Source organism: Leptodactylus fuscus, chromosome 5, assembly GCF_031893055.1.
Source record: "Leptodactylus fuscus isolate aLepFus1 chromosome 5, aLepFus1.hap2, whole genome shotgun sequence".
Classification (NCBI taxonomy): Eukaryota; Metazoa; Chordata; class Amphibia; order Anura; family Leptodactylidae; genus Leptodactylus; species Leptodactylus fuscus.
In genome coordinates, this window is record NC_134269.1 from 164,558,556 (window position 1) to 164,583,426 (window position 24,871).

Here is a 24,871-nt window from a genome sequence, read left to right on the forward strand (position 1 = left end):
GGGATAAAAGTACTTGTTGAAGCGCTGTGGCCCCTTCAAACACCTGATCAGTGGGGGTTTTAGTTGTTGATCCCAGCAAAATTGTTCTTATGATAGGCCATCATTAAACATTAACTGGAATAACCCTTTAACAACTAGGTTTCTGGAATTTTCACGTTTAGTTTAAGTGTTGGATAGGATGTCAGTGTGTGAAACATTTCAGCCTCTTGGTTGTTCTGAGCAATGTCTGGGTTTAGTCCACCATGTATCATATAGTGATTGCACCTACAACACTGTTTATAGAGGAAGGTATGTATGTAAAGGGACTCTGTGAGCAGGAAAACCGTAGTCAAACTAAGGACAGTACTTTGTAGGGCTGCTTCTACACTTTCCAAAGATTTTCCATTTTAATCAAATAAAATCGGTGTTTTATTCTCATGCAAGTTACCTGAAAAAGGGCTTTTTGGGACGTTTCTTCTCCTGCCAGGGCTCTGTGCTCTAGTGCAGATAAAGTGTGACAATAAAGTGGAATATGTCACTCAAGCAATGGGGGCTGAGCTGGCCAGCATTTTATTTATGTTTTTAGAGTGTAGAAAAAAGCCCCAGCAGGAGAAGAAACTCTCCTAAAGCCCCTTTTGGCTAATTTGCATAAGAATATGACACTGATTTTTTTCATGAAAATAGAGCCGTAGTGCAGAATAAGCAAGGTGTCTTTAGAAAGTGTAGAAGCAGATATACGAGGTACTGTTATTAGTTTGACATGATATTGCTTTTTCCAGATGACAAACTCCCTTTAATTGTGACTGTTGTGACAGCTTACTCTGGGTTCATAACAGCGTTCAGGTCTTCGCTTTCAGTTTCCGTCTTCTGCATACAGAAGACGGAAACCTGTCATGCCGAGTCCGGCCGTGAGTGCAGGAGAGCATTTATGCTCTCCGCAGTGAAACCGTTTTTTTAAACCGGACACAAAGTCCTGCATGTCCGACTCTATTTCCGGTTTAAAAAAAAAAAAAAAAAAACAGTTTCGCCGCGGAGAGCGTAAAACGCTCACCGGCGCTCACGGCTGGACACTTTTCAAATGCCTGCAGGTCTCTGTTTCCTGCCCAGTTTCAGACAGGAAATGGAGACCTGAAAGCGCAGACCCCGGGCACAGTTGTGAGCGAGCCCTTAGTCCATTTGAGTGATGGGGCTGAGCTGCAGTGCCGAGCACAGCAGCACTTGTGTCCTACGCTATGCAGGAATGAGCAATGAATAAGCTAGAGCCTAGTCAAATTGAATGCCTTACATTTATAGAAGGACCTGTATACTTGTAATACAATTGCTCTATAAGAATGTTGTATTTTTATCATATTTGTGGTTTTCTTATCATTGAAGGAGAAATTTAGGCGCCCCACACATCTATATCTCTAAAGACCAGACTGCCATAGTATGCAGAAGATGCCTACAATATAATCTTAGACCACTTCACAACATAGGAGTTATTTTTGACTTTCCGGAATTGTTTTAATGTCTGTTGTGCGTTCTCTGCTTCCCCACAGATCACTCCCGTTGGAACCGTTTAGTTGATCTTAGCTTGGTGCGTTGCCACGCCATTAAGCTGGAATCCTTCAGTCAGTTTGTTGAGCTGCTCCCCAATTTAGAATTTATCTCTTTGGACCAGATGTTTCGGGAACCCCCTAAGGTTAGTTCTTTGGAGAAATGATACATACTTCTTGGCAAGAGCTGCAGGTCTTTGGTGTAGCTAGCCAAGAAAGGCTAGCTACAGTGCAGCAAGCGAAGTTAGATAAAATCCTTGTAGCTTTTTGTTATCTTTTATAGTAATGGCTACTGTTCTGTTTTACAAATGCATTCTTTGTAGCAAACATTGTTACGTATAGCGTCAAGTTAAACTTTGCTCCTCTCAAAATAATAGGGCCAAAGTATTTCCATTTATATACATGGAATGGCTCAGTGAATTTGGCTATATAGTTACAGATATGGTGATCCCAGGATTCCCACCTTCTGTCTCGCTTCTTATTTTGTATTCTATAAGGAGCCAATCACTAGCACAGCCTTTTTATTTATTTATTTTTTTAATTATTTGTTTATTTAATGGGTTTAATCAATAAAGAACAACAATAAGACCAATAAGCCTGTATCGATCCACAAATTACACAAATACAACAACATTACAATTTAAATTATTAAATTAAAACAATTTATCAGGCAATAAAATCAGAAAAAAAATGATTCCCATACACAAAAAAGAAAAAAAAAAAAAAACAGAGGGGAACAAGAGGGCAAGAACGACAAGGGAAAACCAACAACAAGGTAGGGGAAGGATCCAGAAAGTAGCATATCACAAAGGCTGAGTGGCCCAAAACACGTCCTAGCGCACTATTAATGACACCCATGACCAACATAACAGGGGCTGGCTTCACCCTGTAAAAAAATGAGTTGTTAACCATGAGGTATTAATACATTTTGGTTAAAATAGAACAACTTGTAACCTGTTTCAATGGTCCCATTGTCTTGTGAGTACTTTTGCCAAAATCAAAATCAATTCACGCAAAGAGACATCATTACAAATCATGTAACTGAAAAAGGCCTCATATATCTGTGTGTTAGGATATTACAAAAGTAATTTACATCTTCTTCAGCTCACCACTGTAATCTGCAGGTAGTATAGTACAGAGCAGAAGATGCGAAGCAGTTTGATATACTGTATAGTTTTGTGGAAAAAGATTGTTTAAATTTCAGTTCTTTGTTTAGGTGTCCAGTGGGCGGTCCTATCTGTGATTGACAGACTTGTCTGCATAACTGTGCATAGTGATAGCTGTCTGCCCCTACTTAAAGAGGACCTTTCACCGATTTGGGCACAGGCAGTTCTATATACTGCTGGAAATCTGACAGTGCACTGTCGGCTTTCCCGATCTGTGCCCCGGGTAAAGCGCAATCGGTGCCGGTACCGTAGGGCTTTACAGTCAGAAGGGCGTTCCTGACAATCCGTCAGGAACGTCCTTCTCCACAGAAGCGCCTATCAGGCTGTACAGTGTGAGCGGGGAGGAACGCCCCCTCTCTCTGCTCACAGTGCTCGTCCATAGACGAGTATTACGCTGCTTTGAAGAAGGACATACTTGACTGACTGTCAGGAACTCCCTTCAGACTGTAAAGCGCTACGGTACCGGGACCGATAGCTCTTTACCCGGGGCACAGGTCGGGAAAGCCGACAATGCGCTGAATTCAGCGCACTCTTGGCTTTCCAGCAGTTTATAGCACTGCCTGTGCCCCAAACCATGAAAGGTCTTCTTTAAGGCCTCTTATATGACTGCTAAGCAAAGAGCAAGGATTTAAATAAGTAAAATATACATTATATGATTTTGTAGGAAGAAATCAATTTTCTCAGCTTTTTCTGCTTTATAACATTCTTCCTCTATAAAAGGCATCTCATTCAACGCGACGTTTCCCATCTACTAGTATATTCTAATTTCTGTATTTCTCACACACATTAATAACTATTTAGAATCCTAATTTAGAATTGTCATACTGTTATTAGAAGGAACAAGTCACTTTTCAGGTTTCGTGCCACAAAGCCATCATCATATTGTTATGCAGCTGGGTTATAAGTTTCTAATGATGATCATTGAAGGGTGGTATATAATTCTCTACACTCCTCTCTCAGGCTCACTTCAGTATTTTTCATTAATACATTTTGTAATATACCTTATTAACACATTTTGTGTCCTGCATTTTCCCCTCTTTCCCTGGCTTCTATAATGAGAGCGGTTTCAGCCACTTGCTGAATGTTACTGTGTAAGGGGCTGTGTGAGATGTAGAGAAAGTGTGTTCAGGGGAGGGTCACTTCCAACAGTTACGTCTTGGATGTTATAAAATGTAACTTGCTTTTGGTGTCATATGAAAGAGGAGATTCTCTTCTTTCATATGACTCTAACCATGCAGTGCTATCAATATTGATTACAGAGATATCACTGGTTGATATCAAAGGTGGGAATAGAATATTAATCTACAGGTGTGTAATATGATAAAAATATCCTAATCTTGATTCCATACACAGTCAGGCAGGAACTGCTCTCAATACAGAAGCCAGGGAAAGAATAAAGAGATGCAGGGGTTCACAGGAAGGAGACAAAATGTGTTAATATAATTTGTATTACAAAATTTATTTGTGACACAAATACTGCCGTGCTGTCCGAAAGTTTAGTTATGCTTTAAATCTAATCACTGGTTTCATAAATATCCTAAAGAGTATTTCTGCTTATTCCTAGGGCTGTGCTCGTGTAGGTCTTAGTGCGGGAACAGGTATTGGAGTGTCCTCGGCCCTCGTGAGCAATCAGAACTCCAACAATGAGAATGAAAATAACAATCACCAGAACAACAACAACAATCTGCAACACAATAACAACAATCCACCGCCGCAGAATATTCCACCTCCACAACCTGAGGAGGGAAATCAGGATCCTGATGTTAGAGCCGAGAACCATGTAGAGGAACAGCATATAGCTGCTGAAGGTGCAGTATACCTTTCCACTAATAGACTTGTCATCAATTCTTGATTTAAAGAGGACTTTTTGACACCACCAATTAAAGTTCATAGAAAATGTTAATAGTTGTCAACTCCACTTATTCCAGCACAGTTGGCATTTTCTCTCTAGCCCCCACCATTCCTGAGCTACAAGTGTGGTTGGTTTTGGTGCCTGATGTGCTATTTAAGCTCTGTAATCTCAGAAAGAGGAGTAAGATTCTGAGCTCCAATCCTAGGCAGCCAGAATTAGAGCTCAGAATCGCACCCTTTGCCTGCTCCTTCCTGACGCTGCCCTTCTGAAAGTACAGAGCCCAAATAGTTTATCATGAACCAAAATTAACAGCATTGATTGCTCGGGAACGGTGGGGGCTAGAGAAAAAATTCCAACTGTTCTAGAATTGGTGAAGCAGCAGCGATTAATTGATGTAAAGAGCTGAACAAGTTGGAGGTGGTGAAAGATCCTCTTTAAAGATGTCTTCGTTGTTTAAATATTGACGACTTATTCTAAGCATAGATCATGAGTATTAGATCATTGGGGTCTGACACCCAGCAGCTCCATTGATCAACCGTTCTCAGCAATTACTACACAGCAAATGGAGCAGTTCCTTGTGTAGTGACTAGACCAAGTCGCTACAGATCAGCTCCCAGTCACTTGAAAGGAAGCTAAGATGCAGTGACTTGGTTCAGGTATTGTACGGAAAGTGGAGCTGCTTGCTCCCTTCGTGGGTATCGGCTCCTGAAAATAGATTATTGGTGGGGGTGCTGGGTGTCAGAGTACCAGAGAGTCCTAAAAGGGCTTTTCATAGTGATGACCTATACACAGGTCTGACACCCGGACTTTGCACAGATTAGGGCTCGTTCACATCTGCGCCCGGCACTCCGTTGGAAACCTGCAGGACTCTTTCTCACCCATTCATTTGAATGGGTGAGAAAGATGTCTGGCCGTGAGCGTCGGTGAGCGTTTTATGCTCTCCGCCGCAATACCGGGTTTTTTAAATCCGGACACAGAGTCAGACATGCATTACTCTGTGTCCGGATTTAAAAAACTGGTTTCTCGGCGGAGAGCATAAAACGCTCACCACCACTAATGGCCGGACTCGGTCTGTGGTTTCCGTCTTCTTGCATGCAGAAGACGGAAACCACAGAACGGAGACCAGAACGCAGGTGTGAACCTAGCGTTAGTCGTTCTGGCAGCCTTCAGGCACTGCAGTAGGTGTAGAGTGCATGCAGGCTTCTCCTATCCAAGTAATTACTTACATACTACTTGAATAGGAGCAACCTGCACACTCTTCCAGCGAATGTAGGCTGATGAAACAGCTGATCTGTGGATAGGTCATCTGTATGAAAAATCCATTTGGGACCAAAAAAAACCTTTTTTAATGTCCTATCCTTAGGATGGATGATCAATATATTTAGCCTGGAAATGTTTCAATAATACACTAAAGAATTTGACTCCTGCAAATGAGTTTAACCACTTCCGGACCGCCCATAGACTATATACGTCCGGGAAGTGGTTGTCTAGTTCTGCCAGGACGTAACTGTACGTCCACCAGTACACAGCAGCTGCACGGAGATCGTGTAGCTGCTTTCACTAGGAGCCGGCTGTAACTTCAGCCAGAGCTCCCAGAGAGAAGACAGGGCAGATTTATTACCTCCCCTGCCTTCTCGATCGCTGTATACAGCGCTCAATGAGCGCTGTATACACAGCTATGGACGCAGCCATAATTCAGCTGCCCTCTGACCCGGCAGACACGTGATCTGCCGGGAGCAGTGTCCTGCCAGAGCTGCTGGGTCCTACAGGACTCGGCTCAGCTCAGTAAGCTGTACACACAGCATGCAGGAAGCTGTATTCCTCTTGTATCTGAGGCTAAATGTAGCAGCCCCAGTTATAGGAGAAATCAGCTTCAAGTACAAAAAAAAAAATGATCAGATGTCCCAAAGGTCTCTTATCACCTTATGGGGACACAATCTGGAAAAATAAAATAAAAATATAATAAAAAGTTTTAAAAAAATGTAAATAAAATAATAATAAAAGATAAATAATACGCTAATAAAACGCCGTTATTAAAGGTTATAGCCCCGCCCCCGACGACACCATACAAAATAAAAATTACCGTAACGGAGAGGAAAAACTATTTTATAAAGTTTTTCAGTGACACTTTGTGTTATTAAATTAAAAAAAAAATTATAAATTGAAAACCAGACACAATTTCCCTCCTATTTTGTTTATATTTTCCTGGATATAAAAAAAATTAAAACACATTTGAAAATAAAAATAACATAAAAATAAAGCCCTGTTTGTCCCCGAAAAAAGACGCAAAAATTAGTTGACTAAGACATACAAGAAAAATTTTACAGACCTCAAAACCGCACATACATAATAAACCTAAAATGTATCTGGTCCTGGACCACAAATTGGCCCGGTACTGAAGTGGTTAAAGAGCTTAGGGTAAGTTCCGCTCCCGATTAAGCCCGAATGAATGGGCCTAATCAGGAGTGAGTCCTGAGTTGTGAGAAGATAGGGCATGTCAACTTCTTTTTTTCCCACTAGTGTTTTTTTTTGGGGGGGGGGGTTTGTTATTACTTACAAGGATGTTTAACATTGAATTGTCTAAAAACTTAAATATGAATCTCTTCATGTGTAAAACTCTTTATAGTTGGACCATCTGTTTACAATGCAGCGCTCTACTGCTTATAAGGTGGGAAGAATGGCATAGACTGGTTTTTCTTTCTCACTGGACCCTGAGACTCTAGTCCTGGGTTAGATACAATGATATAGCCTCCTGCAATGTATATAGACTATTTTATCTACATGTAGCAGTGATTATTTACACCCATTTACCTTGTTCTTTCTTTAAATGTGCAGCTCTGAATGACATGGAAGAAGTTCCACAAGATGAAGTTAGACCTGCTGTACAAGACCATGAAGCTGCAGGCCCAAACTTGGCTGTTATACCAATGGATGTGGATGAAGAGCGAGCAGGTTGTACTTACATGGTGTTTGGCTTTTCTTTCTAATGTGTTTTTTTTTGTTTTTTTAAATATTTGATCCATATTAAAGAGTTTGTACCAAGTCTTAAACTTATTGCATATACATAAGATAGGCCATAATTGTCTGGTTAGTGAGAACTTGACCAAACCCATAGAGATGAATGAAGTGGTTGTGCACATGCTCACTCACCACAGGAACCCCATTCTGATGATCAGTGGGGGGTACCAGATATGTAATAAGTTTGAAACTTGGTAAACCCCTTTATCTGTGACATACATTGACTGCTTCATTTTGAGTCACTTTAAACAATGTATTAAAGGGAGTCTGTCTCCAGAACCAAGTATATAAACCCAGTCCTGCTAGTAGGTAGATTAGGGTCATCTGGACCAAATTGTGTTTTCCCTATGTGAATCAGTGCACTAATGCTGAGTTATCACTGTGTTTGTCAATATGCAAATTAACTTTTCGGAGCAGTGAGGACTGTCATTGAGGTAAGGTGCAATGTCCTCATTACTCCAAAGACAAAAATGTGTTATCTTGACAAGAGGCACTGGTTCATCAGAAGAAAATACTGTTCAAGTAAGGTGACCCTAACAATATGTTCACATTTGTGTTGGGCAGTCCGTTGTTCTGGTTCGTCAGAGGACCAGAACAGACCAATGGATTGCTAAAAGAGTGGGCACAAACAGAGCCTGATGGGCTTGATTGACTATAATGTGGTCCGTCAGGTGTCCACTGTTTTAACTAACTGAAGCCACTGGACAAAAAAGTGGTATGTGCAGGACTTTTTTGGCCGGGTGACTTTGGTGAACGCTACAACAGAGTCTCCAGTGCTGATGTAAATGTAGCCCAACCCATTTATCTGCAGGCCTGGATTGATATGCTAGGTTCTGGTGACAGGCGCCCTTTAAATCTTATGCTTCCTACTCATAGATAACGATCTTGTAAGTATCTGTTACTGGTAAATATGTTTGTATGGTTCATATAGCAACATTTGAGATGTAGTAATGATATATTGTCAGTCTAGAAAACGTGTTTGTAATGGAAGAATGTGTCCACCAGAGGGCAGGAGGACTCTTCTATAGTAACTCTTCATGCTGGCTGAGTGGAGGATCGCTTTCTATTATATCTGTTTGCCAGTAGGGCAAGTGAAAAGTGGTTTTCTACAGCAAACAAATTCTTAAATGATAAGAGAATTGAAAAGTTAATTGCTGGAGTGTTTCAATTAACGTAACATAATTACACTTAAATAGAAATTCTTACATATACTGAACAGGGGTGGAGATTCATTTTACTAAGATAAGGGTGGACTAAGTGAATGACTGCCCTGACACACCAGTATATGTACTACAGGTCCCAGCGGTTTGCAGCCTGTTGTAAAAGCTGCGCCAATCACCGTACACGATTCTGATAGTGAGGATGAGGATGAAATTGGCAGTGGATCTAATATCGGTAACACATCTGTTAACAACTATCCTCATGAGGAAGAGAAAAGTTTCCAACTAGCAGAACCTCAGGACAGCACAAATGATTGTGGTGAGTATTTCATGTTGATACCAACACATGCACAGTTTTCATCAACAGTTCAATATTTATTACACTATATATGTCCCTGTTTTGCTATTTTACTCTAAGATGTGCCCCAGAAATTAAGAAGAATTTTGTATTTTAGGGCCACCATCATCTGCACCATTACTACAGTTTTACCCTTCTTTAACGCATATTAGACAATAGCTCTGACTTCCTACATTTGGCCTGTCAGAATTGACTATCCAACCACAGTAAAAGTTGGGGGAGGTGCCCTATTAGTGACTAGTATGGATGGCCTGCTGTCAAGCAGCAGTAATATTGACCCCTTAGTGCTCTGTCATACATGCACAGCAAATTGCACTACATAGCGCCAGTACTGTAAGTGGTGCTCACCCTACACAGTGACTACAAATCTCAGATTTGCAAATTGTTACAAAATGTATTAACATTTCTTCCAGTTGTAAGTGGAAAAGGTAAAACTCCATTACGAAAAAAGTGCAGTGTTGCATTCAAGAGTCCGGCACAGCAAACTGCGCCAAGTGAAGAAAGTAGCTGTGAAAAGGGCTGCCAGGTGACAAGTGAACAGATAAAAGCTGATATGAAGGCGGCCAGCGACCCCTCTGACAGGACCAAAGGAAAAGATTGCTCTGGTGAAGTGAATGCAGCAGGTGGCGTTCTAAATGCTGGTGACCCTGGTCCGCAGAATATGGAGACTGATCAGTCTCTGAATGAGAGTCTGGATTCTGCCGAAGAAGTCGATTTATGTACGTGTGGGAGATCAGAGGATTTTGAGCTCAATGCTGCTCAGGGACAAGAGACAGATGCATTGTGTCCTCATTGCTCCAAAAATGTGAGCCAGGAACAAAACTCAGAAAGGGGAAACAGCGGAAGTTGTGACAAACCGCAGCCTTCATCTAGTCACTCCTCTCCAGGAGATGGCGCTGAATGCACTCTCAGGACTCCACAGAATGGAGCAAACAGGACTAATTCAGGTATAGGGGTAGATCCAAATGCACCTTCCTCAAGCAGTAGGATACAGCCAGGGGGAAATAATCTACACAGGCCTCTAACAAGAGCAAGAACAAGGCTGTCTCAGGTGTCTCTTATTTCCGATGGGGGTGAGTTCCATTTTTATTGTTTGTTAGAAGGAGTCTGTCATTTTGTGCCTGGTCATAACCTATAAAGCCATGGCCCTTTTCTTGTTTTTTAATGTAACATTTTGTTTTAAGACTCAACACCAAAAAGCCGAAAAGCTGTAAAGAGGAAACGCACAGCAGATAAATCTACAAGCACCAGTGACCCGGTTATTGAAGATGACCATGTGCAGGTAGGAATACAATATGCATATATTATACATGCATATGTTTTGACATATTGTGACAGATCTCTCAAATGTACATATATAGCCCCTGAATGAATGGGGCAGCTCGTTGCACATTCAAATGATTATCTACATCAGTCCCATATAGTTGAATGAAGTAGTGGCATGTCTGTGTAACCTCACACTCCTTTTCTTGATCAGTGAAGGCTCTATGATTGAGGCCTCCATTAACCTTGCAGTTATCTATAATACCTGGAATACCTCCAATAACTTTCTCAAGTTGTATAGAAAACAAAATACAATTTATCAACGTTAAAGGGGTATTCCCAACTCAAAGATCCCATTTATAATTCTAGATTTTGTAAATTCAAGACTTTTCCTAAAGACATTGCTCAAGAAATGCTGCTTCATTTGCCTGCTATGTTAGATTATTCCTCTCATTGTTTACTCATCGCTGTTAAGACACCCAACCTATATCTGATAACACAGGTTGGAGGTATCCCTCTGGGGGAGGGGGAGGGGGGCTTTCTTGCTGCTCTGCCTGCAGGATAAGCATTGCAGTTGGCTGATAAAGGCTCAGGCAGTGATTCTTATCTCTATATCAACACAAAGATAACATTGGGTTTACTACAAGTCCCTTCTCTGTGTAAGTGTTCTATTTAAACTTGTGTAATATAATATACATTTACTGTATTTACTGTGCATATTATTTGATTTGCATGTATATTATATTTCTAGTACTCTTAATAATGAATCTCTCATGGTAAAGGCTATATCTATTAAGGTATGTGATAGTGTCCTTTTCATCAAACAGTCAAAGCCCACCCACCAGCTTGTTGAAAAAGAAGTCCTGCACGGAGGACTTTTCTCTCTGCCGGTTTTATACTGAAATGTACACATTATAAGAGTCTGTAGGTAACCAGGCTGTTCGTCCATGGGACGGGCTCTTCGTCCTTCAAGTCCCTATGTAAACCTGAATGACGGAGAGGCAAACCCTAGTCTGAACCTAGAGTAAATTAAGTTTTTATTGTCCTTTATTTCCATGCTAGCTAATGGCGGCTGTCACATAAAGTCTCGTCTATGCCACATAATCCTAGAAATTAATAATCCAAAAAACAGCATCTCGTACTGTGTGTAACAAAATAATCAAAAAAAAAAAACGAAGAAAACCTACACACAAAAATTGTAATAAAACTATCAAATTTATTAATCACATAAGTAAAATCTACAAATAACACAGCAACATATACATATAAATGAGGGAACAAGGTAGTTCAAGTGCCAAAGAATACCTGACCCCAGATAGGTATGGGCACAATACTGATAGGGTAGTACAAAATGTTAAATACATACAAAGCCTTGTGAGACCAGGTCTCCCAGAAGTAAATACATATGTAGGGATATGTCTATAACGCTGCTGCTAAAAAGCAGACCTATATATACCCTACAATTGTTTCATGGACAGACCTTGGTAAATAATTACATAGACATAATACAAATAAGGTAGTCCAATATGGTAAATATATACAAAACCTTGTGAGACCGGGTCTCCCATGAGTAAATACATATAAAGGGATATGTCTATAATAATGCTGCTAAAAGGCAGACCAATATATATCCTATAATGGTTAAATACACAGACCTCGATGAATGATTACATAAACAGACCCCAGTGAGGCACTAATAGCCACAGTGAATACCCCCTCCAGTGATGTACCATACTGGCTGAGGAGAACGCCCGACACGCGTCCCTCACAAAGTCCAGCTTCTTGGACGAAACACGCCATTATCCTAGAAGGCAAGTCATGGTTATCCACATTCCTGATTTGATTACATCTTATACTCCTTTTTTTTTTTTTTTTTTTTTTTTTAAAGGGTATCTACCATTTCCCCCCCACTACCATGTTACAGAGCATTTTACAGTGTTGCACAGCATGCCTTTGTTATGCATGTTACTTTTATAGATTTGGAGAATTGCCACTTTGAAGTTTTATGCAAGTAAGCCAGTTGGTGCACTGGAGGCGGGCCTTGAGCCCTGGGGCACTCTTCTTGCTGCTCAAGTATGATTGGTGATAGCGTAACAGTGTCTCTGCACAGGCAGGAGATGGTAGACATCTGAGTGGCAGAGCAGTGCTTCAGGGAGCTGAAGGCCCGAACCAGTGCACCAACTGACTCATTTACATAAGACTTCATAGCTGTTTTTCTTTGAATCTACAGAAATTAACATTTCTCCCCATAATGTTCTTTGTATTGTGGTGACAGTGATTATGCTTGGCGGAGGTAGTAGAATTTAAAGAACAGTTGCACCTAAAATAAAATGTCATTAACTTTTTTTTTTTTTTTTTCAACCATTTTGTTAAATTCCTCTTTTCTCCGTCTTTTTTTTTTCTTTTTTTTAAATTGCCATTGCAGCTCATTCCTAGCTTGTCGCCCACCTTTCTTAGACTTGAATTTATGACTCCATCTTGTTGTTTAGGAATGACATTGTATAACTAGATACAGTGGATACCTAGTGGTTAATAATGCAGTGGTTTTCTGTAAGATAGTGTGCATAGGAAAGTACACAAATTACGGTAGTCTTTAGGGAGAAAGATCACACAGGCTTTGTATGAGGGTAGAAAGTGAGAGAGTACGTACAGCGCTGGTGAGCCTTGCAACGCTGGAGTCCTGGGTTTGAATCCCGCCAGGAACTACATCTGCAAGGAGTTTGTATCTTCTCCCTGTGTTTGTTTTCCTCCCATACTACAAAGACATACTGATAGGTAAAAAAAATGTACATTGTGATCCCTATATGGGGCTCACAATCTACATTAAAAAAAAAAAAAAAAAGTGAACACAGCCTAATAGATAAAAAAAAAAAAAAATTTCTGATATCCCCAACAGTTAAGCATTTTGTGTCTTACAGTTGTCATATTTTTGTGCATTTGTGGCATTAGATTGAACATGCATGACTGAGGCACTGGCTTCCTAATTACATCATGGAAGTCAGATTTACATATTCTTCCCATGTTCCTATTATGTTCTGTACATTGAAATTTAGTTGTGTTTTTTTTTTTTTTTTTTTTTTTTTGTTTTGTTTTTATTAGGTTTTGAACCTTAAATCTAAAAACCTTGTGGGTATTACTTTAACGAACTGTGGCATCACAGATTTGGTTCTTAAGGACTGCCCCAAAATGATGTTCATCCATGGTGAGTCTTAAATATTAGTATCAGTGCCCTTTTTTAAATGCTAATGATTTTCTATGGTAAACAGTAGTGTTGGTCATTTTCTATTTAGATTTCATTCTCTTCACTTTGTAAGGTGTACAAGTAAACTCTGCATGATTCATATATTTGTGTATGCAGATCTATTTTGGTGGGAGGAACTTGCCAGGAGTTGATTATGTGAGGGAGCTAAGAGCAGAGCTGTGCCCACCGACTTTGTGCATCCTGTCTTGAGTCCACTGCTGCTAGAGACGGAATTTACTTAGAGGCAGGTAGTGAACAGCAAACTTGAAACATAGGACCCCCTAGTGACAGCTTTTTTTAAATGACTTCGCTCATTAAAACAGCATTTTAATGAGGGTATTTTATAGTTCTAATAAGCATATAACTGCAGATGAAGTGGCACAGCACTCTCGGCTCAGATCATAGCTGTATGAGCCTGCCTGCCAGTCAGACACTAGGATATGTCACCAATGTATTTAATAAGACAAGCAGAGTTATAGGGGAACATGCTGGAATATGGTTAATATTAGTTATTTTATGAATGTGATAGGATCATAATGAGGTTAGACATCTGTTTCAGACATACCAGGTGCTTAATAATGCATCTGTTCCCAATAAGTTTAACTATAATTTACATTTCTAAGAACAAAGCTGGAGTTTTTTTTTGTTTTTTTTTTCCTAGCTACTCGATGCCGTGTACTGAAGCACCTAAAGGTGGAAAATGCTCCCATTGTCAATCGCTTTGATTATGCTCAGTGTAAGAAGCTTAACATGGAACAAGTACTTGACCAGATACTTAGGATGCCCCCTGAAAGAAATCGCATCATTTACCTGCGCCCCATGCAGCAAGTAAGTTTCCCTGTGAAAGGGGAAATAAACACTTTTTAATTTTTTTCTTACAGAATTACCGTATATACTCTAATATAAGTTGACCCGAATATAAGCTGAGGCCCCTAATTTTACACAAAAACTATGCTGAAAAACTAGACTTATACCCGAGTATATATGGTACTTATTGAAGAAATGATTTATGAAAAGTGAACATTTTGGCATCCTAGTCCTTGAAAAATGTTCAGTTTTGGCTAATATTTGTAAAACGGTAGATTTTTATATCTCATGTGTGTCATGTGAAATCTCATACATTAAAAAGTAAATAAAGAAATCTTTCCTTCAATGTTAATTTTTCACTTTCCAAGAGATAAGTAGGTGTTGTGGAAATCATGTAGCACAGCGAGGTAACCTGTTTCTATTACTCATGAAGTTATGGGAATGGTGTAGCCAGCTGTTCTACTATGGTGTAGTCTTCCTATTCTACTTCTGTGAACTTTATGGAAACAGTGTAGAACGTGTATTTGGTGCTGGTGGTCGGAAAAAAGAGCCCCGTATACCCGTATTATTCGTATCTTAGCCATGTTGCACAAATTACCTGTCAGCCTTTTGTCCCCCTCGGTGCTGTCAAATGTTGAAGGCTGTGTTTCACTTCCGTGGTCATGGAAATGCACTGCAGCACCATTCAGTTCTGTGGGAAGGTGTTTCACTTTAGCAGTGTTGTTAAAGGATTTGTCCAAGATAAACTGAGAATTAACTCCTAAACTTATCTCCCTGCCTCCACCTAACTTCTAATTTCCTTCAATTAAAAAGAAAAATCTGTAATTGCCCATATCCCTGGAGCGTTCATGTGACCACTCAGGGACACTTTCTGATAATCCGGTGATGTTCTGTTTCACTGCTTCTGAAATGGAACGTTAACATTACTCTTCCCCCTCAGCTATCCCTATCAATACTTACCAAGCCGTCCTGTTTCCAGGGAATGGCTCCACCCCTCTTCCTGTCTTCTAGTAGTGGATGGAATAGGTTGGTTAGGAAAATGTGGGAGGGGCTAGTAATGGGCAGGATCGCTTTGCTTAGTGACCAAGGGAGGGTTGGAGGTGCTAGTAATGAGTGGGATTGCTAGTCTTAGTGAGACATGAAGAGTAGGAAGGGTAGGCTTAGTGAGACAGGGAGCGTTGGAGGGTGAGAAGGGGGGGGGGTGAGTGAGAGAGAACTAGTGAGACCCACTTCCTGCTACACTGCACCAAATATTCAGCTGTGAGGGCCGTCTACTACCAAAGACTCTCTGCCACATCCCAGATTTCATATCTGCAGACGAGAAGAGGAAACTCTACATCCTACTGGGAGAAGAAGAGGCCACTGTGGAGATCGCTGCCCAATACGTGTCCAGCTGTCACCAAATAAGAGGAAGATGAGACTCCACGGACTATTATATTTATCCCAATACAATAATTATCCCAATAATAATCTAGCAAACATAGCCCACCCCCAAATCACCTAGTGATGTTTCTGCTCCTATTACAGGTCTCTACACAGAGGCATTTTGGACCTGACAAACTCTCCTATTAACAAGCTTTATAGGCAAGCAGGACTGCAATGATTAATGTTTTATAGTCTTTAGCTCGCAGATTGAGATGTGTTTTATCATATGTCACTATGACCTGTTTCAGGCAACTGCACTAACCTCATGTTAAAAGCAAAGTTGCCTTTTTCTCTTGAACCTTGTGCTGCATAATATTAAATGGAAGCTGTATTGCTCCAAAATGAACCTTATCACTATAATCCTCTTACATTTTGTGGTTTTTAATATTAATTTTACTCTTTTAAACAGGTAGACACCCTGACTTTAGAGAGAAAAATATTCAGTGGTCCATACCCTTACCACATCTGTATCATACATGAATTTAGCAATCCCCCAAATGTCAGAAATAAAGTGCGTGTTCGAAGCTGGATGGATACTATAGCAAACGTGAATCAGTGAGTATACGTGTGTTTCTCAAAATTTTATACAGGATATTTCTGTTCTGTTAAATTGTACATTTGCAAGGAAAAGTAAGTGAATCCATTTGATCTCTCTGGATTCCTGCATTAAAGAGGACCTTTCATCAGATTGGGCACAGGCAGTTCTATATACTGCTGGAAAGCTGACAGTGCGCTGAATTCAGCGCACTGTCGGCTTTCCCGATCTGTGCCCCGGGTAAAGCGCTATCGGTCCCAGTACCGTAGCGCTTTACAGTCAGAAGGGCGTTTCTGACAGTTAGCCAGGGACGCCCTTCTGCCCAGCAGCGCCTACAGCGTTGTACTGTGGAGCGGGGAGGAACGCCCCCTCCCTCTGCTCACACAGCTCGTCCATAGATGAGTGTTATCAGGAGAGGGAGGGGGAGTTCCTCCCCTCTCACACTGTACAGCGCGATAGGCGCTGCTGGGTAGAAGGGCGTCCCTGGCTAACTGTCAGAAATGCCCTTCTGACTGTAAAGCGCTACGGTACCGGGACCGATAGCGCTTTACCCGGGGCACAGATCGAGAAAGCTGACAGTGCGCTGAATTCAGCGCACTGTCAGCTTTCCAGCAGTGTATAAAACTGCCTGTGCCCAATCTGATGAAAGGCCCTCTTTAAGTCATATGTATTGACAAACACAGTTGTACTGTTCATGTCTTTTGTTGAGTACGTAGAGTAATCATTTACAGTGCAGGGAGAACAAGGCAAACCCTTCAACTTAAAGGCAGTTTGTCACCAAGACACAGCTCTGCCTATAGATAGTTTAGGGTCATCTGAATCATACAGAGAATTGGTTCCTCTGTTGCTAAGATATGTCTGTTTTTCTCAATATGCAAGTTAGCTCTTTGGGGCAATGAGGGCATTGCTACTTGCTTCTTTAGAACAATGGCAATGCATTTGTTGCTCCAAATAGCTTATTTGCGCATTGACATAAACTGTGATATCTCGGCAATGAAGCACTGATTCAGAAGGGGAAACCATGTTTGATTCAGCTGCTAATAAAGTTTACACAAGAAGTTCGAGGAGAAATTTTTGACCATTCCTCCCTGCAAATATGTTTGATATCAGTATTTCTGGGGTGCCTTGCATGCACAGCCTGCTTCAGGTAGTGCCACAGCACCTTGATAGGGTTAAGGGAGTCTATCATTGCCCCAACTACTTTAAACCTCTCCCATAGTGCTGTACATGTTGTTAGCAGAATAAAAACAATACCTTTCTTGTTTCAGAGCCCCAGGAAAGGGGAGAAAAAGCATTTTTATTCTTTGTTCAAGTGTTCTGCAACGAAGCTCATTGCACCATCATTCTGGTGGTCTGCACTAGTGGCTTCCATCCTGGTATCCTTCCATGAGCACTATTCTTCAGTGCTTTTCATTGTATGCACATGAATGAGGTTATTGGTGCAGTCTTTAGTAGGTGTTTGTTATTCCCCTTGATTCTTTCTAACTGGTTTCTGGATTGCCTGTTTATGTTCATGAAATGATCTTAACTGAACACTCATCCCTAAGGAGAGTAGCAACTTTTTGTAGCAGTGTGTTTAACCAGAGATTGATCTATATCCAAAGTTTAACCAATGCTTTTGTAGCCTAGCTCCGCTTTCTACATCACAATAACAGGAATTTTAAACTTTTGTTACGATACGCAGTACACACTAGCCACTCTTTCTTGAGGAGAACAAAAATGTTAGTAATTAGGCGATGTGTGCCTTTATTTAATGGTCAAAGTGCCTATGAAACCCACATTTCCAGTTAGGGCTGGCCAATTAATTCCTAAATAAAAATCACAATAAATTAAACAACTTACCTTGATTACGGTTAATAAATGGTTATATAAAGACACTCCCCTTTTTATATTTCATTTTCCTTATTTGTGTTCCATACCGTGCCACTGAATTTTTGTACTAGTTCTTCACATATCTGCAATCCTGGTTGGATAGCACTAGTGACCTAGATTGCATGGATGCAAAATATTTGAAATGGTGAATATGAGCAAGTTCATATCCAACAATTGAGCTGATTTTTGGTTATTTTGTGATTAATTTCCCCGCCATACTTCCAATCTCATTTACTTAATTGAAATGCATTTTGGCGGGTAGCTCTTGGAAATCCATTAACACGGAGGTTCACTTACTTTTTCCGCATCCACTGTGATTTCTACTTCTTGTTCTCAATTAAACACATGAGCAGTACAATAAAAGAAATGGGATTGGGACTTTTATTCACTACTGAATGCAACTTGTTACAAAACTTGGCTGTAGGCACATGTCTGATTAGATTAAATCCAAATGTACCCAACTTTTATGTATATTATACAGCTGTCCTTTATATCTGTCTTACTGAATTCTCTGAATAAAGTTAGAATAATCTCCATTTTCCTTTTGTTGTATGCTTCAAACTATTAAGCTGCAAAGCTTTACGTTTCTTTTAGCTAATACATCCTACACTATTTCTCTCCTTTGATATTTTGTCTTCAGAGAGCTCATTAAATATGAGTTTTTTCCCGAGGCTTCGCGCACAGAAGAAGATGTAAAGAAATATACAAAATATCCCTGGGGCCGAGACATTTACACCCTGGAAGGTAATTAACAGATTTCCTCCTTTAAAGAATTAGAAAGATGCTCTTACCCATTGAAACTACTTTAATACCTGAATTGTGGTCAGGCCCATTTTGAAGTGCCAAAAAGATTTTGTTTGTTGGTGAAAACTCAACTCTCAAATTTGTCCTAAGGTTCAGTAAGTATCAATTCACACTGTGTTTGCAGTTTATGTTAGAAGTTTACATTAGGGGGTTTCTTGACGGATGCCTCCAACATATGCCACTGTATAACCGTAAAATGGTAGACCTTGGTCATTGGCTCTCATGTTATAGCATGCTGCAAGTAATTAACACATCCCATTAAAAAAGATCAGCACCCGGACAAACAAAATTATGATTAAAATAAAATATAACTTTTAATCTTCATGTTAAAGAAATATCCATTTGTCCAGCAATCCTGAAAATCATGTATGCGTTTTGACACGTGTCTCTGTCATTGCATGAGACATGTCTTGAAACGCGTGCCCACCTTCAGGGCATTGGGAACTGTGGTTTTTACTGCACCGTCTTTATTTTGGGATTAACTCTCTTACATTGTTTATGAGACTCCCCTGATGAAGATAGTGTTAGAATTATCCACTAGGGGAAACGCGTTGAGAGCTTTTTGTAGATGTGCAGTGGGAGTAAGGTGTAAGAATCCATGTGTAGGATAGTTGGAGATCATCCCAGTGACTAAGAATTTTCACCTCTTGATCCTGCTAGAATGGGGGGTGCATTTGGGATTATGAGAGTATTAAATATATCATCGACTTCTCTATTGCACCACCTTTGAGAGTTTGTTTGTAGGTGTGTAGTGGGAGAAAAGTGTTTTGAGTCTATTAAAAGCACAGCCGGATATTATTCCAGTGACTCATAATATCCACTTTCTGGTTCCCACCACAAGAGGGAGTGCGTTTGGGGTTAGAGGTATAGGATTTATATTACTGACTCCATTCCATGATTGCCCTACTCCTTACTATGACCTATAAATGATGGGTTAGCCGTTAGTTTTATAGCTATATTTGCCGCTAAACCTTGCCTCTATGCTGCATTTTTTCAACCATCAACCCGGTGTTACAGTAGACAAGACTTATTGAAAATTGTCTTGCGCTACTTTACCTGTGTGAACACGAAGTAGGGTGGACAAATCTATAGAGTGTGCCCCATTTATTAGTGACACGGGTATATGTCTAGTTTTTAATTACTTTAATAAAAGTTGAGTTTTATTATTAGCCCTATCGCCCTGGCCATTTTTTTTTCTATTAAATGGCATACACAATTGTTATCTAAACTGATTCTGTCCATAATTTTAGGGGTTGTGGACGGTGCTCCGTACTCAATGATCACAGACTTTCCTTGGTTACGCTCATTGAGAACTGCTGAACCAAACAGCTATGCAAGATATGACTTTGAGGATGATGAAAAAAGTAAGTTGAATTTGATATGTTTGCTTTTAGACACCATAGACCGTTGACACCGGAAACTTTTCTACATACAGAGTTTAGTATGTAGTGTACAGTATCTTGCATGAATCCAGAAGAAACGATGTATTACAATCCAGTGCTTGCTTGACCGTCCTCAGGGCTCACATCTCTAAGCGTTCCTTGCTGGTTCGTTGACTGTACTAAGCTATTTTGGTGATTTGTATTCTGAAAATTCAGCTTTTACACAAAGGACAGTACAGTAATCTGATGGGCCAAACACGGAAGCTTAGCTAAGCTGTGAGAGATGTGTTTGACAATAACTAGCAGAATTATGAATTAAAGCACTGGACTGTAACACAGGCTGTACATCTGGATCAGTAGAAGGTAAGCAGTGCAATGTATTTACAAGGCTATTCAAGCTTTTCTTTCGGTATAGTGTATATTAAGTGCAAATGGTTGGTCATGCCTCTTGAGAAGTAAAATACTGCATAAATAAGCCTCTTAGAGAGGACTTTTCTCCACCTTCACCAATTTAGGCTCTGTTCATCCTTTAATAGGTGCTGCTCCACTGATTCTGGCACAGTTGGATTTTTTTTTCTCTAGCCCCCACCGTTCTCAAGTAATCTGTGAATATACATTTGGTGCCTGACATGCTAACTAGACTCTATAATGTCAAGTGAGCGGTGTCAAGTAGAATGGCAATATCAGCGTTGATGGAAGCCACTCTCCCCATATGTGTCTCACTGAACAGATCAGACTGGAAGAAGTGATTTGATTAGACAAAAAAGAATACTAGATTATACTGAATAGGCCTCTCAAAAGGAAGTATAGAATAAGACTTATTTAGTATGTAAAAATAATAAAATTGCTATTTCACACTCAATTGTAACCCTTAGCTATTCTAGATGGTGTATAAAGAAAATAATAATAATGGTCTAAAAGTTAACTACTAGAAGGAGGTACCAGTTAGGCCTCAGGGCTGGACAAGACTTTGTGTATTTGTCTGAAAATATATAATGAGACATCGTATTTCAAGAAAAAAAAAAAAAGAGTAATTCATTTTCATAATCAGATGTACGACATACGAAGGTATGTCGTAAATCTGATTATGAAAATTTTTTCTGTCTTAAACTTCATCTACTTTTGGTGAACGATATCTGTTTCACTCTCCTATTAGTCTCATTAAGCGCTCAGAATGTGTGTTAACAGGAGTCTTCTAGGTTTGTTCTGCAAAGTTTTTTGCTCTGACTTACAGTTGTGTGTAAAATAATTTTAAAGGGGTATTCCCAACTTGCCTGTTCACCAACCTGCAGGCTCTGTTCACTTCCTGATTTTCTCTGTGAATTGGTGGGCGGGGTTTCAATTGCTGTCTCCCAGACAAAGCCTGCTCTGCTTAGCTCTCTTCATAGCAGTACAATGTAATGAGGGATGGTTGTAAATAAATCAGCACAGTATCACTGGAAGATGCACAATATGAAACTGGTGTAGTAGAGCTGGGTTTGCTAGGTGATGAGAATCCCAAACTTACATGTTACAAAATCAAGAGTCACCTTGCAATATACTGAGTTTTATATACAGAGGTAACGACTCCCTGTCTCAGCCCTTATCAGCAAAATTCAATTAGCAGACCTGATAACTGGAAGAGCCGGAGATAAACAGCTCAGAAATACAAGCTGCTCTGAGCACTCAGCTCCCCCTCCCTCCTGAGAGCACGGAGCTATGTCACTTGTCCTGGGAGGAGAGATAAGATCGTCCCCAGGTCCTTGGTTATGGAAACACAGTGTAAACAATGAAGTGAAGAATCTGATAACAGTTTTGCTTAAGCAATGTATTTAGGAAAAGTCTTAAATCCACTTAAACTAGCAGTATAGATAGGATCTTTGAGATGGGACAACCCCCTTTAACGTAATATTCTTCCTTAGGCTGGGTTCACACTAGCGTCGGTGTCAGACAGCTAGTGTCTGATGCGAATGTCCGTGCAAGATTTTAGCATCGGACACTAGCTGTGTCTGTTTACATTATTTTAAATGGGATATCATATAGTGTCCTTTACTGTCCGTGTGTGTCCTATATGTAGGATTTAGCTGTCCGCTTGAAAAATCGGACATCTTTGTAAACGGACACTTAAGGACACACTTAAGAACACTACATGATATCCCATTTAAAATAATTCAAATTGTAAACTGACAAGCTGGTGAAGGCTGTGGAAAGAAAAGCAATGATTGTGAATAGGCCTTACAGATGCAGCAAATGCCATCTAAACAGATCCCATGCTACTGAGTAACATCCCATGGCGTGCTACATAGTTTGCATAGTATGCTGTTCTGCAAGTTTATTATAACGGTGCACTATGCAAATAGCTTATTATTCTGTGATGTGATATTGGGAGTAGCAGGCCCGATATACAAATGTGCATTCCTTAATATGAGGCTTCGACCTTGCCAATGTTCACTTTTTTTTTTTTCCTTTTTACCAGCTACAATATACGCACCAAGAAGAAAAGGGCAGCTTTCTGCAGACATTTGCATGGAAACAATTGGTGAAGAGATTTCAGAACTGCGGCAGATGAAAAAGGGGGTTTTTCAGAGAGTTGTTGCCATATTTATCCATTACTGTGATGTCAATGGAGAACCTGTGGAAGATGACTATATCTAGGCAAAAGTGATTGCCATCAACGTACCGGTTTAGCTTTCTCTAGCAGCATAGGCTGGAGATGTGGCAAGTAAAAGGTTGCTCTAATGGTAATAATAAACATTTCCCGTTAGATCCTTTTGCAGAAAGCTACACTTACAGGTCAATTCTTTGAAGACCAGCGAAGAAAATAGTAAATTGGGGCAGCTCAACACTCTTTATCCCTAACTTTCTCCACTGGCATCAAGTCTTCCTGTGAGGTTGGATACAAAGGTAGTGTTGTTTTACATAGGACTATAGAGTAGTCACCTCAAAAAGTGCATTCATGAAATCTGTTCATTGCCCTAGACCTTTAACACATCTGACTGCTTCTTTTTCATCATGCCATGAAATTCTAGTATATGATATTTTTATGGTAGTGTCCCCTACACCCTCCGCTAAGCTTTTTAGTGAATCCGTTTAGCACTAGTTAGGATCCTGGATATTCCCAGAAGATGGATAAACTTTTTCAGGCAGTAATGTAAATCCAAATATACTGGTTAGAACCAGGAATACTTTGTACAAGAGTGTCTGTGATGGTGCCCTAGCTGAATGTGAGACCTTAAATTAGATGCCGTGAATGACGCTAAGGCCGTATGGAAATGGCGTATGATCTCAAGAAAGTGGAAAACAAATGAACTTGTCATTTCATAGTCTCCTGCTGTGATCCTGGCAAAAAAGTTAGAGGATGCAGCAAGTCTTTGTGACCCTTACAAGACAAGTCGGTGAGCTGCGAAGGGTTGTCTGCTACTTGCAAAGTACTTGGGCTGTTTTTTTTTTTGTTTTTATTATTCTAAATCATTCTGATTCGTTGCACTGAGTTGAAGCTGCCGTATCCTAGATGGTAAATCACATTTCAGAGCGCAGCTTGTAGTTAATGTAAAAGTTTGTATTTTTTTGTATTTTTTTTTCTAATTGAACAGAGCAGATTGTAAAATTGTGTGACAATTGAGTTCTCTAACTTTTTAACTCTACCATCTGCACCCTTCCAGAAATGGTAAAACTATGTGAAGTAAAAAAGTAAATGAACTGTCACGTGCCAATGTGTGTTTTGATCTGTAAATCCTACAAGTAGTAGATTACTTTGATGGTTGATGGGTTCCTACGAAAAATATGGGATCTCTTTCACCTTCATGGTCACGACATGTATTTCAAAAGAATAGCTGTAAAAGAAAAAAAAACAATTCTAGTTGCTGACGAAAACAGATGATTTTCATTTTCCTTGCATTGATGCTGCATGAAAAACGAAGCACTAAATAGCACCCATTCAAATGACTGTGTATGTGTGGGTTACTCCCTCCAATTCCAAAGACATAAAAAGTTCCAGCATCCAACAACGACAATATCCAAATAGTAAAAAATAACTTTTAATGATACATAGTTAAAGAGTAACCACAAGTTACAGAAGAAATCCAGGATCCAAGAAAACAGTCTCCGCATTTCAGGGCCTATTGCCCCTTACTCATAGCTCAAATAAGGACCAGAACACTGTGAATTTAAAACGCCAAGGATCATGGGCCTCCACGCCTTAAAAAATTGAATCCTAAATATAGATTAAACAACAAAATATCTAATAAATTAAAGAAGGGAAATATTGTCAAAAACCTACATAAACTACATAAAAAGAAAAACATACCGTATATACTCGAGTATAAGCCGACCCGAATATAAGCCGACCCCCCCCTAATTTTACCACAGAAAACTGGGAAAACATATTGACTCGAGTATAAGCCTAGGGGGGAAATGCAGCAGCTGCTGGAAAATTTCTAAAATTAAAATAGTCAGAGTTTTTGGGTGCAGTAGATGCTGTGAAAGGGGAGGGGGT

The 24,871-nt window shown here is 40.0% G+C and overlaps 1 protein-coding gene across 4 annotated transcripts in view; it reads left to right on the forward strand.

The window, feature by feature from the left end:
* FBXO38 (F-box protein 38) overlaps positions 1 to 24,070 on the forward strand; it is a 39,237-nt gene extending 15,167 nt beyond the window's left edge. For all 4 annotated transcript variants that reach the window (XM_075274654.1, XM_075274653.1, XM_075274656.1 and 1 more), the window contains exons 11-22: positions 1,518 to 1,660; positions 4,245 to 4,488; positions 7,368 to 7,484; positions 8,847 to 9,029; positions 9,482 to 10,141; positions 10,253 to 10,350; positions 13,431 to 13,533; positions 14,234 to 14,400; positions 16,214 to 16,359; positions 18,852 to 18,955; positions 20,266 to 20,379; positions 22,853 to 24,070. In XM_075274654.1, the coding sequence (XP_075130755.1) occupies positions 1,518 to 1,660; positions 4,245 to 4,488; positions 7,368 to 7,484; positions 8,847 to 9,029; positions 9,482 to 10,141; positions 10,253 to 10,350; positions 13,431 to 13,533; positions 14,234 to 14,400; positions 16,214 to 16,359; positions 18,852 to 18,955; positions 20,266 to 20,379; positions 22,853 to 23,031 (2,258 nt within the window). In that variant the 3' untranslated portion in view covers positions 23,032 to 24,070. The remainder of the gene's footprint in view (positions 1 to 1,517; positions 1,661 to 4,244; positions 4,489 to 7,367; positions 7,485 to 8,846; positions 9,030 to 9,481; positions 10,142 to 10,252; positions 10,351 to 13,430; positions 13,534 to 14,233; positions 14,401 to 16,213; positions 16,360 to 18,851; positions 18,956 to 20,265; positions 20,380 to 22,852) is intronic.
* The last annotated feature ends 801 nt before the right edge of the window (positions 24,071 to 24,871 follow it).